The sequence below is a fragment of the Sturnira hondurensis genome, unplaced genomic scaffold (assembly GCF_014824575.4).
Source record: "Sturnira hondurensis isolate 20B ecotype Veracruz unplaced genomic scaffold, ASM1482457v3 Scaffold0000396, whole genome shotgun sequence".
Lineage (NCBI taxonomy): Eukaryota > Metazoa > Chordata > Mammalia > Chiroptera > Phyllostomidae > Sturnira > Sturnira hondurensis.
In genome coordinates this window covers 6,925,454-6,942,486 of record NW_028073027.1, presented here as the reverse complement: position 1 = coordinate 6,942,486, position 17,033 = coordinate 6,925,454, and the positions used below count along the sequence as shown (strand labels likewise).

Below are 17,033 nucleotides of genomic sequence, written 5' to 3'. Positions count from 1 at the left end.
TTTCAAAGCAGTACTACTAAATTTGTACAGATGGGGCTTTACACAGAAAAGTAGCTGGGCACACAGGCCTACATTTAATTACACCAAATAGCAATGCAAGAGGCAAGATTACGGATAATATAAAAATAAGTAATGAGGGAATAAAACTATTTTATAGTCTTCTTGAGTTATTTTAGATTGTCACTAATGAAAATACATAAGAGTCACAGCCCTCACACAGGGTGCTAAGAGAAAGACACATTTCATCACAGTAAGTCCTTAGACCTCAAAGATGGCCTTAAGAAACTCTGGCAGGCATTATTATTTAACCCATGAATACGTAAACTCCCTGAGACTCCCTTCATAGCAGTGTCTATTTCATTTATAAGGAAAACAAGGGCTATTTCTCTGCTCACAAAGTGAGCAGAGAGAGATGAGTTCTCCTTGCCATTTCTGTCTTCTAGTCATCCCCTGAATTGCAAATAGTCCGAAGTGATAATGATATTGTTTGTTTTTCAGCAAAGTTGGGGGAACACTGGAATGGCCTAGCCTGTATCTCATCACCACATTCCTGAAAAAAATGAAACATTCATAGTATACCTCTCATCGCTTCTAAACCAGAGGCGAGTTCGAGGCCCTCTCTAGACTCTGTCTCATGTGAGATTCCCGGGACAATGTGCCCTATACATCTACAACCACCGGAGCCCGGGAGCCCGTTCTCTGGAGCCACCTCTGCGGTCACCTTCAGACTCGGTGCCACAGATACCACAAACCTGCGCACCCGGGAGAGAAACCGAAACCTTGTAAAACCTGAAGGATTCTGGTTTTTGTGTCACTGTGTTCAGGAAATGATCTGCCTTCTGCACTTGCGTGTGGTTTTCAGTGCCATTACCTAACAGCTTTCCCAGAACGTTTGCTCTATTAATTTATACAACCATATAATTTCTTCCTCAAATTTTGTCAACACTTGTGTACATAAAAAGTAACTGATTAACCTTTTGCATCTGCCACTACCACTTTATAATAAATAACCTATGTAAACCTTTTAAAAAAGAACCAAGTCAAACTAAATATTTCTAGAAACCATGCCTGCCTTATTTTATAGGAGTTATTAAACAGGTGCAAATTAAATATATGAACTTTCCCCAAAGTGACACAATAATAAACATATTATAAACCACAGCTTGGTGCGTGTGACTTGGGTTTACTTTTTAGTTGTTTCTCTATTACAGTCTCTTATTTTGCTGTATATAAATTTTGTCCAGTAATAAGAGAATTTTTTACATTATTTCCATTTCTGAAAATCCAAATTATGTTTTAAAATTACAAACAGCAGTAGCATAAGAATTGTTTCATTTTTAATTAAAATAATATTTAAAGTCTGTTAAACCTGACAATATAGGGAATTATATTTAAAAGGACACTACACTTGTATGTTTAACTGTGTTTGGTGAGTTTCAATGATTCTCATTTCTTCCTTATTGTTCTCAACTAATTGCACCATTACCATCTTAATTTTTAATACGTGGTAAGTAAAATGGATTTCTTAAATTGAGCATTTATTTATTTAATACCATCTCCAGCTATCTTGGGAAATGGGTGTCACAGCCAGCAGCACTAGCATTTGGGCAACAGCCATGATAAGCACTGGGAAAACGTGTGTCCCAGACTGGGAATGTTGTCTGCACTGCAGACAACTAAAGCGATCATAGAAGTAAAATCGTAATTGCCGATGTAAAAGAGAGAAAAAACTACAAAACATTCTTTTCATTTTCAGGATCAGACTGACATCCGCAATTGGAAAGTTTCATGAAAAGTAACAGATATATTAAACATAGGTTACTAAGAAGAAAGAAGAGGAACTACCACATTTCACGCTAACTAAATGTGTTAAGTGATGTACTATATTTCTTCCCCTATCTGACCATTATTGAGCACATACTGTATACTAAACTCTTTCATTCAGCCAAGGTCATTTTAACCCACTTTATAATACTTAGAATAGGTATTGTTATTCTTGCTTTATATATGAGAAAACCAAGGCTCACAGAGGTCACTCAGATATACACTGGTGGAACCACAATTGAACAAAGTATAATTCCACGGCCTGTGTGTTTTCCATCACCGCAAATTAATTCTGACATGGTCTCTCTATACATAGCCTATATATTTGGCTCAATTTCATATGAAGGTTTAATATTTTTTATTAAAAATATTTTTTATTAAAGTTACTTTTTATTAAAGTTATTTTTTAACTCCATACAGATAAAATTCTTTGCCAATGAGGACATACTAATATATGAAAATGGGATGTGATGAGGTCTAGCTTCAAACTTCATGAGGATCCATAAACAAATTTACAGAGGAAAAAAATTCCAATGACAGTCAGAGTCAAATACATTTCGGCAGATGTATCAGGACATACATAAATTCTAAATAAAGATGATTGATAAATATTTCCCACGGTATCTTCTTATATAAATATAGTAAATACTAATGGAAATATTTAGCAATCTGATTCACACTGAAAAATTCCAAAAGCATGCTGAACACTAGCAAAAGAATTCAAACATTAAAAATAGGAGAACGAGCAACTTGGAAAAGATATCTAGCAAGAATTTGGTGACTATAAAAAGCAGATCATTTTTAATATGCCACTCTAAACAATGCCTTCTAATGTAAGACGGAGGGATTTTGAAATTTTCCAGACTCTTAAAAACTTAACAGTCTTTCTTTTTACTTGATTTTTTAAAAGTTCTAATTTCTCATCCTAAGTTTCTCTGTTGAAAAATATATTATCTATCTTCCCCCTCAGTTATCTAAGCAGAAAAGATAGTCCTTACTCTACTTTACTGGATCTCAGGAAGAGTGAATTGAATTAAATCATATTGCTCAGAGAACATATTTGTTAACTCTGAAACTTCTTTTACTACTTAAAAACCCCTATAATTATAAAGTGACAAAGACATTGGAACTCTGGTTGTGGCAAAGAGAAAAAGTTCGTGAAACTGATTTTCCATGCTATCTCACTGAGGAAGAAAGGAGTAAATAACGGGGGGTGATGTGAGCAAAGGAACACTGAATCATCAAATCCTCCCGGCCAAGAAATCCCTGCTTGAAAACTACTTTTCTCCAAACCGGGGCAACTAGTGGGAATATTTTAGGACTGGCCCCTACGTCTGACAACTGCCACCACAGCTGCCACTGTTTGGACTTTTAGTTGATACTAGTGTGGGTTTTGGTACGCATGTGAGTGAGAGGGTGAGCCTGGGAGGAGAAAAGAAGAGAGGCTGGAAAACAGACAAGGACAAAGACCTAGATATTGAGAATGCATTTGTCATGAATGACGATTCATATATTGTAAGCTTCAATGACAGGCAGTAAGTGAAACATAGCTAAATAACACAAAATAATCCAAGTCATAGAATCTAACTAGATCCTTTCAAAGATTACTTGTGATAAAAGATGAGTTTGTTTATTTATAGGAGAGGGGTAAAAGCTTAACATCGAATTGTGAACTCTATCATCAATATTGTTTTCTAATGTGTTAACAACTACACTATTCCATCACTATAGAAGGCAAATTAGGTGGAGAATTTACATAACCGAGCCTTGCTCTGCTATTCTAATTAAGTTTCATTTGTGTTTCTTGCTTCTTATCATGCATTCTTTAGGCATATTAAGACTGAAAAAAAAAAACACAGCATGAACAATGCAAAAAATAAATATCAACCCAGATAGAAAGAATAAATGATACTAATAAAAAGAACATTCAGAACGAATATATTTAGAGTATAGGAAAGTACTAAATACAGTACCTACATTAGGAGGGGTCAAATCTGCATTTCATGAAGCAAAATAGGAAAGTATTATAAATTATGAGACAGATAACAATAGCCCACACACAAGACAAGTATGAATATTATAAATTTTTTCATGTACTCTAAAAACATTAAAAAGAGAACAATACTAGAGTCAAACTGTAGCTTTCAAAGGAGAAAAGCTACAGATAATTATTTTTCCAATAGATAATTCATTGTCCATATTCGTGGTGGAGTTATGTTATGTGGTCATTAAAGAGAATTTTTTTAATGTATGACAGTTTTCACTACCATCTTACAGAGAGGTGACAGACAAGTATAAGATTTACCCCAGCACTCTCTTTTAGCCCAAACCAACAACCACTTTCTTTAATCCGAACTTTTTAATGGATGCACATGCCTACACACAGTAAATTACGTCTCCCACCACACTCCCACACCCTTGACAGTGAAGTAGAACAAGAACACTGAAGAGACATACAGGGAATCAATTAAAGCCAGAAAGAACATACCTTCCAATAAATCCATATCAATGTCATTATTATCAGGTTTGTGTAGGCATGGGTATGTGTTAAAGAGATTAGCTACAAAAGCCAAATTAAGTTTAGGGTTGCCTGAGACCACATCCGCAGGGGTAACAAACTGTCTGCAGCCCAGCTTATCCGCTTCTTGAAGCATGAATCCAGCACGCTTCAGGTCATTTTTCTCCTAAACAACGATAAACAATAAAAATGGTCAAGATTAAACTTTTCATTGGCATAGCTTTTTATACACATATACAGGGTCTGGCAAAAGTAACGCCTCCTTGAGTGTGATTGGTAGGGTAATAATAAGGGTGTAATAATTTATAGTTTTAATTTAGCCATTTCACCCAAAATGTCATATGATGTGCTTGAGTGTGATATTGATGTTAGAGAATTATATGCTTATGACTTTGCAATAAAAGGTTTTTATAATAAAAAGGGGTGTTATTTGTGCTGGACCCTGTATATTTATATGAAATTACTCTTCTGGAAATATATCTAATAATATCTCAAAATAAGGTCAGAATGTGCAGGAATTCCAAATCAACTTCCCCATTTCTTTTAAGTCAATAAAAATTAGTCTGCGTTTTCCAGCTGGGACCAGAATAATATTCATCCTCATTGCCAAAATACTGAATAAAACTCTCAAATACTGTATCAGTAAACTCCTATTGATCAAATTATAGGTAACTTAATCAAGGCCATAGATTAGAGTGCCTTCTGACTAAAAGGCTTAGTTGTCTCACCCATTATTGCCTGAATGATATTTTCAGCAGACTCTTTTTTCAATGAAAACAAGTTATGTTTTAATTTAAACAATATTAAAATCAGAAGGAACACTATTTTTCATAATTGCAAAAACCCCAGAAACAATCCAAATGCTTATCAAAAGAGGGCAGACAAATAAATTGTTTTATTCACACAATGACATAGAAAAATATGATTTAGGAATATGATATGTTTAAAATGAGTATTAGAAATTTAAGTACAACATGAAAACATATGAAGTTAAAAAGTAAAATAATTAAATTTTGTAAGGAATACATTTGGTTGACAGAAACGTATATAAAAAGGAAAAGCAAAAGAACAATAAACATAAGATCCACGGTAGTTATTATCACATTAGGCAAGGCAGAGAGAAGGAATCAGGAAGAACTATGGAGCTAAAATGCCCGTTAGTGTCAGGGTCTCAGCTGTCTGGTTGAACTGAGAGTTCATAGAGACTTATTACAATCTGAAAACAAACAACTACAAAAATATTTAGCTCTCATGTTTCCTTGGGTTCTTCCAATCTGAGGTCATTCCTAAGACTTTCACTTTATACTCTCAGGATCTTGACACTTGAGGAATACTGACATACTCCTTCCCAGTTATTTTGTAGAATGTTCTTCAGTTTGAATTTGTCCAATGTTCTCTCATGATTGGATTGATGATATGTATTTTTAATATTTTTTATTGAGATAGAATTCATATCTCATAAAATTCATCATTTTCAAGTATACAATTAAGTGATTTTCAGTATATTTACAGAGTTGCAAAAACATCACCACTATTTAATTCTGGGACATTCTCATCCATCCCTGCCCCCAAAATAAAGAGTAAATGAATGAACAAATGGATATGCACCCATGCCAACAGCATACCATAAAAGAATTATGACCTATCTAATTCTGTGCACCAGGCTTGCAAAAAAGAAATGTAAATAAAATCAAAGACAGTGATAAGTTTAATGCTTTTAAACAACAATAAAATGTTACTAAGGTAAATACCTTAGTAACAAAAAAGAAATGTAAATAAAATCAGAGACAGTGATAAGTTTAATGCTTTTAAACAACACTAAAATGTTACTAAGGTAAATACCAACGAAGCACAATATGTGACTTTATATAGATCTTAATTCGAATAAACTTTTAAAAGAAAATCTGCCATTGTGAGCCAATTGGAAATGTCAATGTTGACTAGATATTTAAATGACACTACAGATTATTGTTAATATTTTCAGGTAAGGTATTAATTATGGTTATATTTTGTCTTTATCTTCTAGAAATACATATTGAAATACTTATTTATAAAAAGATACAATATCTAGGATTTGCTTCACAATAACACGGAGGAGGAAGAGACAGGCAGGTGATGAACATGAAAGAAGACTGACCAGGCGCTGACGGTTGTTTTAGTGCAGTATGCCAGGTCCGTTCACTTTTGAATATGTTTGAAATTTCACATGTTTTTTTAAATTCCTAATTTTTTTGACTTAAACTAATTTGCAAATTTTCATACTTCTGCAATACTAAATTTCTTAGATATTTCATTATAATAATGTGAAATATAGTTAAGTAATGACTTAAGTTGCCTTTAAAACTAAATATTAGGGACATTGTACTTTAAGTACTTAGTCGATTTTCACAGCAAGTGTAGTCTGACCAGATTTTAATGTTTAGGTAGAACCATCCCTAGTATTTACAACTTACATTAAAGAATGGGCTTCCTAGGAATTGTGTTAGATGGATCAGGATCTGTACCAGCCCTTCCTACACCATAAACACAAGGAAGTGTCATCTTTTCATTTTTGTATTTCCAAACACAATGTAAGCTGGAAGAACTCATAGTTGACTGCTTAGCAACCTCATAATGGCTTGTTGCTACCTTTCCTCGTACACAGTGATAGTTGCACAAACACCCTGTGGGTTCCGGCTATGCTGCCCCAGGGAAATGAGATGTGGGGTTGATCCCACACATACTCAAGGCTGGAATTCTGCAGTTCCCTTTCTCCATGAAAACCAGATGACTTGGTTTGTTCCCTAAGCACAGAGATTTGGAGCTAAGGGCATGGAAAAACTTTTGAAAACCAAACTTCAAGTAGGGACTGAGGACACCACAGAGGATGCTGTTGACAACCGTACTCTCAATTGACTGTACTCACTAGTCAAATCCAGGGATTCAGGGGCAAGGGGAAGGGGAATTATTACTGGGTACAGCTTTCACTATGGGACGATAAAGAAATTCTAGATATGGATAGAGGTGATGGTTGCACACAATGAAAATATACTTAATGCCTCTGGACTGCACACTTACAAATGATAAAAATGGTAAACTTTTATGGTTTAACAAAATCTAACATTTTTTTTCTAATTAAAAACTCTACTCACATTAAGTCCTGAAAGATCAATGGCAATAGCAGGTCCATCATCCCGGTCACCTTTAGGTGCAATCTGATTAAGCAGATGAAAATAGGCTCTTGAATCCTTCAAGGAAAGAAATGAAATAGGATTTTTAAAGTGAATAAAATCATCATTGGAAAAGAAGTACTCAAACTGAGGAAACAGCCCATTCAAAGAATGGAATGATAACTATTACCTTTACTTATCACATAGGCTCATGAGTACACTACGCAATTTTGCACTTCCGAGTTTCTGGCAACACTGTTCTCCACACTGGAATACCCGTCCTCACCTTTTTCATTTGGTTACATTGCCAAGCATCAGGCAAGATCAGGATGAAGTGTTATCTTTTGGAAGCTTTCCCTAGGACCACACTGTAATAAATCATCCAAAGAAGGCATATCCAAAGATGGCTACCATTAATTCTTCCCCGTACATTTATAGCTTCTCCCACTAAAAGTCAGAGTCTATTCGCAGTCTCCTTTCAACCTCAGACTGGACTTGTGACTTGCTTTGACCAAGAAAATGCATTTAAAGTGTTTTGGGGTCTCCAAGCACAAGTCTTATGAGCTTTTGCTTGCATCCTCTCAAACACAGCTTCCTCATAAGAAGCCCAACCATCTGAGACAGCCAGGCTGTCAGGACACCCACGCTAGCCACATGGAAAGGCCTCCCAGAGAAGCAGTGANCGTACATTTATAGCTTCTCCCACTAAAAGTCAGAGTCTATTCGCACCCTCCTTTCAACCTCAGACTGGACTTGTGACTTGCTTTGACCAAGAGAATGCATTTTGTGTTTTGGGGTCTCCAAGCACAAGTCTTATGAGCTTTTGCTTGCATCCTCTCAAACACAGCTTCCTCATAAGAAGCCCAACCATCTGAGACAGCCAGGCTGTCAGGACACCCACGCTAGCCACATGGAAAGGCCTCCCAGAGAAGCAGTGAGTGGCTAGTCACGTGACTTGTGGCCTTGCCAGCATTTCAGACCAGCAAAACTCACAACTGAATGCAGAGTTAGTGATCCCAACCAGAACTATCTGAAGCAGAATCACCCACCAAGCTGCATTAACCCACAGAATCCTGAGAAACAAGACGCTATTTCAGTTATTCAGTTTTTGAGTGGCTTGTTATACAGGAATGGATAATGAAATATCCAACTACTAGATGTGTTCTCTCCCAGTGTAGGCTTCTCAAGAGCCACAGCACGGCATCCCCCATGCCTGGCATAATGTCCCACAGGAAGGGTTTAATAAACATCCGATGAACTGAAGTTTAAAACAGAGGAGCCCCCTGCAGCCAGGAGGAAGGTGTGGAACTCCCCTGGGGCACTGCAGTCCTCCTCCTGCGCCTCCGAGTGCACAGCCTCCGGATGACAGCCCAGCACTCTCCGCCCCAGTGCCTGGGGTGGAGGGCTGGCTTGCGATACAGTTTTTTTTTTCTTTTTTCCATTTAATTATTTTTCAATTACAATTGGCATACAATTTTATATTAGTTTCAGGTGTACACTTCAGTAATTACATTAGGTAACTTACTAAGTGATCACCCCAATAAATCTCGTACCATCTAACAACATATATAATTATTAAACTATTATTGACTACATTCCCCACGCTGTACCTTACATCCCCATGACTATTCTGTGATAACCAATTGGTGCTTCTTTTTCTTTTCTTTGTTTTGTTTTTTTTTTTAATTGTTTTTTAGAGAGTGGGGAAGGGCGAAAGGGAGAAAAACATTGATGTCATAGAGAAACATTGATTGGTTGTCTTTTGCACATGCCCTGACTGGGGACCAAACCTGCAACCTAGGCATGTGTCCTGAATGGGAATTTGAACCAGTGACATTTTACTTTGCATGATAATGCCCAACCAATTGAGTCATACCAGCCAGGGTGTTCTTTTTTGTTTTCTTTTTAATCCTCACCAAAGGATATGTTTATTGACTTTAGAGAGAGAGAAAGGGAGAAAGAAGGGTGGAGAGAGACTGAGAGAGAGACACTGACATGAGAAAGAAACATCAATAGGTTGCCTCCCATATGTGCCCTGACTAGGTATTGGACTTGTAACCCAGATATGTGCCCTGACCAAGGACTGAACCTGCAACTTTTCTGGTGTATAGGACAACACTCCAACCATCTGACAACTGTCAGAAAGTTCTCTGGAACTATTTCTGTTCTGCTTATTAGTATGATTTTTAGATTCAATTGTTGATAGATATGTATTGATTGCCATTTTATTGTTCATACTTTTTACCTTTTTTCGTCTTCCTTTTAAAGAAGACCCTCTAACATTTCACATAACACTGATTTTATGGTGAAGAACTCCTTTAGCTTGTTCTTGTATGAGAAGCTCTTTATTTGTCCTTTGGGTCTAAATGATAGCTTTGCTGGGTAGAGTAATCTTGGTTATAAGTCTTTGCTTTTCATCACTTTGAATATTTCTTGCCTCTCCCTTCTGGCCTTCAAAGTTTTCATCAAGAAATCAGCTGACAGATATCCATCCCAATTTTCACCCAGTGTGAGTATAAATCCAGCCCACTCAGCACGTCCACCCCTACTGTTTTATACACCAGTCTCTATGATGCTTCTCCTTTAAATCCCTAGTTGTAGGACTTCCATTCAGCTAGATTTCAGGCTGTTTTGAGTGATGGCTGTTCTGCAGTTAGTTGCAATTCTGATGTGGTTGTGGAAGGATTCAAATACTACACTTACCTATGCTACCATCTTGACTGGAAGTCCCAGATAAGTGTCAATCCTTTGGCAAAACTCTGGCATTACAGGCAACTGTAAATACACCCAAAGGGCAGAATTCTGTGGCCTCATACAAAGTCACTGCAGTGGGCAGTGGTGGCAGAGGTGAGTTGGCGCTGACCCCACCGTCCACACATGATGGGTCTGTGGAGCAGACCGCTCTGAGCAGGCAGTGCTGGACTGGAGCGAGTGTGGACCGCAGTGCCAACCACTGCGACTGCACTGTACTTGTGAGCAGGGTCTCGGCTGTGTCTGCCTATCACAGAAATGGAATGCTTTGCAGCCACAACACTGTGCCTTCTCCCACAACCAAGTTTGAATACAACAAAGGTTTGGAGAAACAAAGACACAACCAAAAGACAGAAAATTGAATTATACGGAGGTCCGACTACATCTAACCGTTCAAAGGGGACGGTAAGAGGGGCGGAGCCAGCAGCAAGCAGGGTCGGGCAGGACAGGGCTCCCGACCCAGGCGCGCAGGCAGACGAGAACCAGTTGGGGTGCGGGGCAGACCTCGGGCGCATATTCGCGCACAGTGAGACAGACCACGCAGGCCCCAGGGGGCGAGGGCTGACGGTGGTGGCACACTCGAGTGCAGTGGGACGAAACGCGTGGGCCCGGTGACAGCAGCAACTGCGGCACCGGTGAGGGCCGTGGCGGCAGGCGGCGGACAGGACGCCATAGTCCCTCTTTGACCCCGCCCCCACATACAGCGTCACAACCCAGTGACTTAGTTGCCCTGCAATACCAGTGAGAGCCATTGTCTCTCTTTGACCCCGCCCCCACCTACAACATCACAACCCAGCGACTGAGTTGCCCTGTTCTAGTGAACACTTTAGGGCTCTGATCCTGCTATGGAACAGGCACGAACAACCCGAAAGATGGCACAAGAAGAACTCAAAGTCCCAGAGCCAATAACTCTAAGCGACCAAGAAATTGCCAGCCTCTCAGAAGCACAATTCAGGACACTATTTCTCAGGATGCTCACAGAACTGGTTGATTATAGTCACAAATTAGAGGAACAAAGTTACAAATTAGAGGAACGTGTGAGGGCTGGACTGATTGAAATGAAGGGAGATGCACAGGAAACCAATAGTGATGGAAAGGAAACGGGGACTCAAATCAATGGAATGGACCAGAAGGAAGAACAAAACATCCCACCAGAAAGGAATGAAGAAATGAGAATTCAAAAAAATGAGGAGAGGCTTAGGAACCTCCAGGACATCTTTAAACGTTCCAACATCCGGATTATAGGGGTACCAGAAGGGGGAAAGAAACAGCCACGAGTGGAAAACTTATTTGAACAAATAATAAAGGAGAACTTCCCCAGTCTGGCAAAGGAAATAGACTTCCAGGAAATCCAGGAAGCTCAGAGAGTGCCAAAGAAGTTGAACCCAAGAAGGAACACACCAAGGCACATCATAATTACATTAGCCAAGACCAAAATGAAGGAGAAAATCCTAGAAGCAGCAAGGGATAAGGGGACAGTCACCTACAAAGGAGTACCCATCAGACTGTCAGCGGATTTCTCAAAAGAGATCTTACAGGCAAGAAGGGGCTGGAAAGAAGTATACCAAGTCATGAAATCCAAAGACCTACAGCCAAGATTGCTTTATCCAGCAAAACTTTCATTTAGAATGGAAGGACAGATAAAGTGCTTCTCAGATAAGGTCAAGTTCAAGGAGTTCATCATCACCAAGCCCTTATTATATGAAATGCTAGGGGGACTTATATAAGAAAAAGAAGATGAAAAATAATAACAGTGAAAGGACAGCAAACACACAGTTGTTGGCAACCACACCTAAAACAAAAGCAAACCAGGAGGACAGCTAGATCAGGAGTGGAACCATAGAAATGAAGAACACATGGAGGGTTAGAAACAGGGGAGGGGGAGAAGAGGGGAGAAGGCACAGAAAATAGCATAGATGGTAGGCGGAAGGTGGATAGGGGGGAGGGCGAGAATAGTGGGAGAAGTGTGGAATCCGAAGAACTTGAGACACGTGGTTATGGACTAGGGGGGGGAGAATGGTGGGGGAGGGAGGGTGTGGGTGGAGGGGATTGAAGGGGGGGAATAGAACAACTGTAATGGTATAATCAATAAAATATATTTAAAAAAAAAAAAGAGTAACAGAAGATGAGAGTGCTCCATTTCTGCTGGTTAGTAACAAATCAGATTTACAAGATAAAAGGCAGCTTTCTGTAGAAAAGGGGGAAAACCAGAGCCCAGTAGTGGAACGTTAATTATGTAGAAACCTGCTAAAATGTNACAGGGGAGGGGGAGAAGAGGGGAGAAGGCACAGAAAATAGCATAGATGGTAGGCGGAAGGTGGATAGGGGGGACGGTGAGAATAGTGGGAGAAGTGTGGAATCCGAAGAACTTGAGACACGTGGTTATGGACGGGGGGGGGGAGAATGGTGGGGGAGGGAGGGTGTGGGTGGAGGGGATTGAAGGGGGGGAATAGAACAACTGTAATGGTATAATCAATAAAATATATTTAAAAAAAAAGAATAACAGAAGATGAGAGTGCTCCATTTCTGCTGGTTAGTAACAAATCAGATTTACAAGATAAAAGGCAGCTTTCTGTAGAAAAGGGGGAAAACCAGAGCCCAGTAGTGGAACGTTAATTATGTAGAAACCTGCTAAAATGTACTAATATCTGTAAGGTATTCTCTGATTTAATGATGGAAATTTGAGCCAGAGAAATTAAAGATAGCAAAGAAAAGAATAGAAAAAAAGGAAAAAGAAATGTTTAGCCATGAGAATCGAAGAAAGATGCTGCATTTTATAATCAAAGCCCAAACGCCTTTCTTCTCTTGGTCATACTAACAAATATTGTATAATGTATAAGCTCTTCCACTGAAGGCTCAAACCACTGTAACTACTTTAACATTTTGAAAATTGTTATATATCACTAAAAAGCATGAATTGGAACTACACTGAATCTCTGTCACTTAAAAAATAAATTAATGTGGCTTCACCAAGAAGCAAAGCTCCACCTATTTCATAATTGCATACATTTATCAATGTCCTGAATATGATGTATGAGCTTGTGTTGAGGGCAGTCTCCCTCAAACTGTTAAAGAGGTGAGATGTGGTGGAGAATGGGAGGAAAAGCTACTCCCTCTAGGGAGTAGGTCCCTGCTGTAAGTGAAAGATGTTTAAAGTTTATTAAAGAGTTTTACTTATATCACTTAAAAATGTCTTAGTCTTCTATAGGAGTACCAGAAGGACAAGAGAGAGAGCAAGAGATTGAGAATCTATTTGAAGAAAAAAATGACCAAAAACCTCCCTAACCTAGAAAAGGAAAAAAAAAAACCGCACAAGTCCAGGAAGCACAGAGTCCAAAACAAGATGAACCCAAAGAGGCCCACTCCAAGACACATCATAAGTAAAATACCACAGGTTAAAGACAAAGAGAGAATCTTTTTTAAAAAGATTTTATTTATTTATTTTTAGAGACAGGGAAAGGGAGGGAGAGAGACAGGGAGAGAAACACTGATGTGTGAGAAAGAAAGCAGGGACCAGGTCCACCACCGAGGCATGTGCTCTGACTGGGAAAGAAACCGGCGACCTTTTTTGCTTTGCAGAACTATGCTCACCAACTCAACCAACAGCCATGCCAGACAGGGCCATAGAGAGAACTTAAAAGCAGCAAGAGAAAAGCAGATGATGACCTACAAGGGAGCTACTGTAAGACTGTCAGCTGATCACTGATCTCTCAACAGAAACATTTCAGGCCAGAAGGTGTGGGTATAAAATATTCAAAGTGATAAAAAGCAAAGACCTACCAGGACTTTATCCAGCAAGGTTATCGTTGAAAACTAAAGGAGAGCCCTGAGTGGTGTGGCTCAGTGGGCTGAGCACTGGCCTGTGAGCTGAGGAGTCACTGGTTCAATTCCTGGTCAGGGCAGATGCCTGGGTTGCAGGCCAGGTCCCTGGTTCAGGCACAGGCAAGAGGCAATGGATTGAAGTCTCTCTCTCACATGGATGCTTCTCTTCCTCTCATTCTCCCTCCCTCCTCCTCTCCATAGAATTAACATCAAGTGATCAAACCCAAGTACAGTGCAGAAATCCCACACAGTGACACAGACCAAACGTCAGGCCTGTGTCTCACTGTGTGGTGTGGCCCCCGGACGACTTCCAACACATGACTCGGGATGGGGAATCTACCACTGTCGGATTTTCCTTCTCTTCTTCGGAACGGAGCTAAGAAGTCGATTCACAGAGATTTGTTTTCTTTTTGTTCAGTTCCAATTTCACTAAGCCAAAGATGTGTTCAGGTATTTCAAGTAATAGACGTATATGTAAAGCTAACAAAACCAGGTTCTTTAGAAACTCAATTTCTCTAGATATTATACCCAAGTCTGTGGTGTTACATATTTGTCCTTCAAGGGTTTGAGATGTACATCTTTCACTACATATTTTGCATAGGCTGTGCCATGTGCTGAATGAAAGCACCAATGTAACAGTGGCCCTGTAACCTCCGCTGCAGTCTTATTCAACCAGGGTCCTACCCACTAACCCTGTGACTTTGCTCTGAGACCTTTCCTGTCCTCAGTACTGAGGTGCTATGAAGTCAGCTGACAAAGATGTCACATGTCTTAGGCTGATGCTACTACCCAAATGGTTTATTTGCAACTTGAGTCATTTAAAGACCAACAAACTTCCTTTAAAAAAATAAAAGACAGCCCCTCAAGTAAAATTTTAAATGAGCATAGAAGCAGACAATGTCACTTCAAAGAGACAGGTTGTCATCTAGGTCATTATGGCAAAAACATAACCTGACTGAAGGTGTTAACATATCTAAAGAGAATACATGAATTAATGTCAACACTGATTAACCTGGAAAAAAAATCACAGAGAAGAAAAAGTCACAGGGACCCAAGCCAGCAATGCCTTTCTGGGCAGTGACCACGTGAGTTGTTACTGGGCAGACTGAAAGTCCCGGTTTCCTTGACAACGGTCTCCCAGTAGGGGGAAGCGTTGCAGCTCCTATGGCTGACAGACTTGCCTGAAGACCGCCTTTCATTTGCTGATTCCCTGGGCCCTCAGATAACGTGCTTCCCTAGTAGCTGGTCATTGACAAAGTGGCCATAAGAGTGCTGAACCGGTCAGGCCCACCTGGGCCTATAGTCCAGCAAACATAAATTCTCAGAATGACTGTCACTGTATAATTTAGTATACATGTGGAAGATAAAATGCAAAAAATGCTTTCACCTGCTAAGAAGCATCTCCTTCCTCTAACAGCCAGCTGTAGTTCTTATTAAAAGCCCATGAGCCAATATTTTTAAAATATAAGATTTTGTAATTAGCATTCCCAGAGAACTGCAACATTTCACTTCTAACACTGTACCCTTGTGAATTCAATCGCAATTCAAATTTAAGTCTGCATCCCTTTTGTTTTCACATTCTATTCTATATCACAAACTTGGACATTAAAATGTAAACCTTGATGTCGTGGCTGAAGTTGCTGATGGTATGCCATCCTGCATTGGTCAAATGGTAGTTCACCCACCGCAGCAGCAGCTCCTCGGGAGAGAGCTTCATCAGCTCCTCTAGTTCCTCGCCTTCGTTGAGCAATGCAATCAAAGCTGAGAGGAGAACATTGAGAGATAAGTACTCCCTCTGGTAAGTATATGTCCATAAAGAATAAATATTTTTTATGATCATACCTTCATTCCTGGAAATCTCAATATCCGCAAAAAGACCAACTTTGATGATCTGCCAGAGAAGTCCCAGCACTAAGTGGGGCTTTCCTTCTTTGAGGTCCTGGGCACCGATGTTGACCACCGTACAACCAATGGCCGAGGCAGAATTCAGAGCTAGGTTTAAATTTTCCTGTAGCGCCACACACACAAACAACAACAAAAAAACATCCATGAGGAACTACTTTTCTAAAGTCTTACCAACCAGTTGTGAAGGTAAATAGGAAACAATGGATTGTGAAATTTCAGATCTTTGAACGTAAGTAATATTTAAATAAGCAAAAACACTACCACTCAAAAGAAAAATTCCACGGTTTTAACTATTACCTCTATATGCCAATGACTTTCAAATCCGCACCTTCTCCCAGCCCCACCTCAAACTCGGTATGTCCAAAACCGAAGCATGCTTCCTTGCCATACTTGCCTGGTCTTCCTCTTCTTCCCTGTTACAACTGGTTTTTCTTTATTTCCTGTCTCAGTTGGTAGGACCAATAGTCATTCTTGCCTGCTTTCTTCCTAAGTGAGAAATCTGAGGAAATCCTTGTTTTTCCTTTCCTACCACTTCCAGTCACCGAAATCTGCCAATTCTACCTACTTGATACCTCTGGGAATTGTCAGCGCCTTTTCCAGGTGCCTTAATTCTTTCCTAATGCCCATCTGCAACTGCCAACAATCCATCTTCCACAACACTCTGCTGTCAGTGATCTTGGTAAAATAGAAACCTGATGGAGCTCCCGGCTTTAAAACTCTTCAAATGTTCTGTCATTCCTACTATGTCCTCTCGCTCACTACACAGGACCTTTGAACTTGCTATTCCCTCTGCCTGGAACACGTTCCCCAAGTATCCCCAAGTCCTTTAATATTGCTCAAATGCACCTAATGGCCTCCTCTAATTATCCTACACAAAACAGCAAGCATCACCACAACCTCTGATGACACTCATTCTTCCCTATTTTACGCCTTTGCATTCTCTGACATATTATATACTTTTATGCTTATTATTATATCTTCCCCAATTACAGTATGAGCTCTATGGTAACAAAGGTTTTTGACATGCTTGGGGCTGTTTCCCTGGTACTTAACACATGGTATAT

At 39.5% G+C, this 17,033-nt stretch overlaps 1 protein-coding gene across 2 annotated transcripts in view; it reads right to left on the bottom strand.

The window, feature by feature from the left end:
* Nucleotides 1–17,033, bottom strand: part of PLS1 (plastin 1) — a 102,135-nt gene that overhangs the window by 21,547 nt on the left and 63,555 nt on the right. For both annotated transcript variants that reach the window (XM_037040245.1, XM_037040254.1), the window contains exons 7-10: nucleotides 15,907–16,072; nucleotides 15,683–15,825; nucleotides 7,474–7,569; nucleotides 4,313–4,508 (exon numbers count right to left, since the gene is read on the bottom strand). In XM_037040245.1, the coding sequence (XP_036896140.1) occupies nucleotides 4,313–4,508; nucleotides 7,474–7,569; nucleotides 15,683–15,825; nucleotides 15,907–16,072 (601 nt within the window). The remainder of the gene's footprint in view (nucleotides 1–4,312; nucleotides 4,509–7,473; nucleotides 7,570–15,682; nucleotides 15,826–15,906; nucleotides 16,073–17,033) is intronic.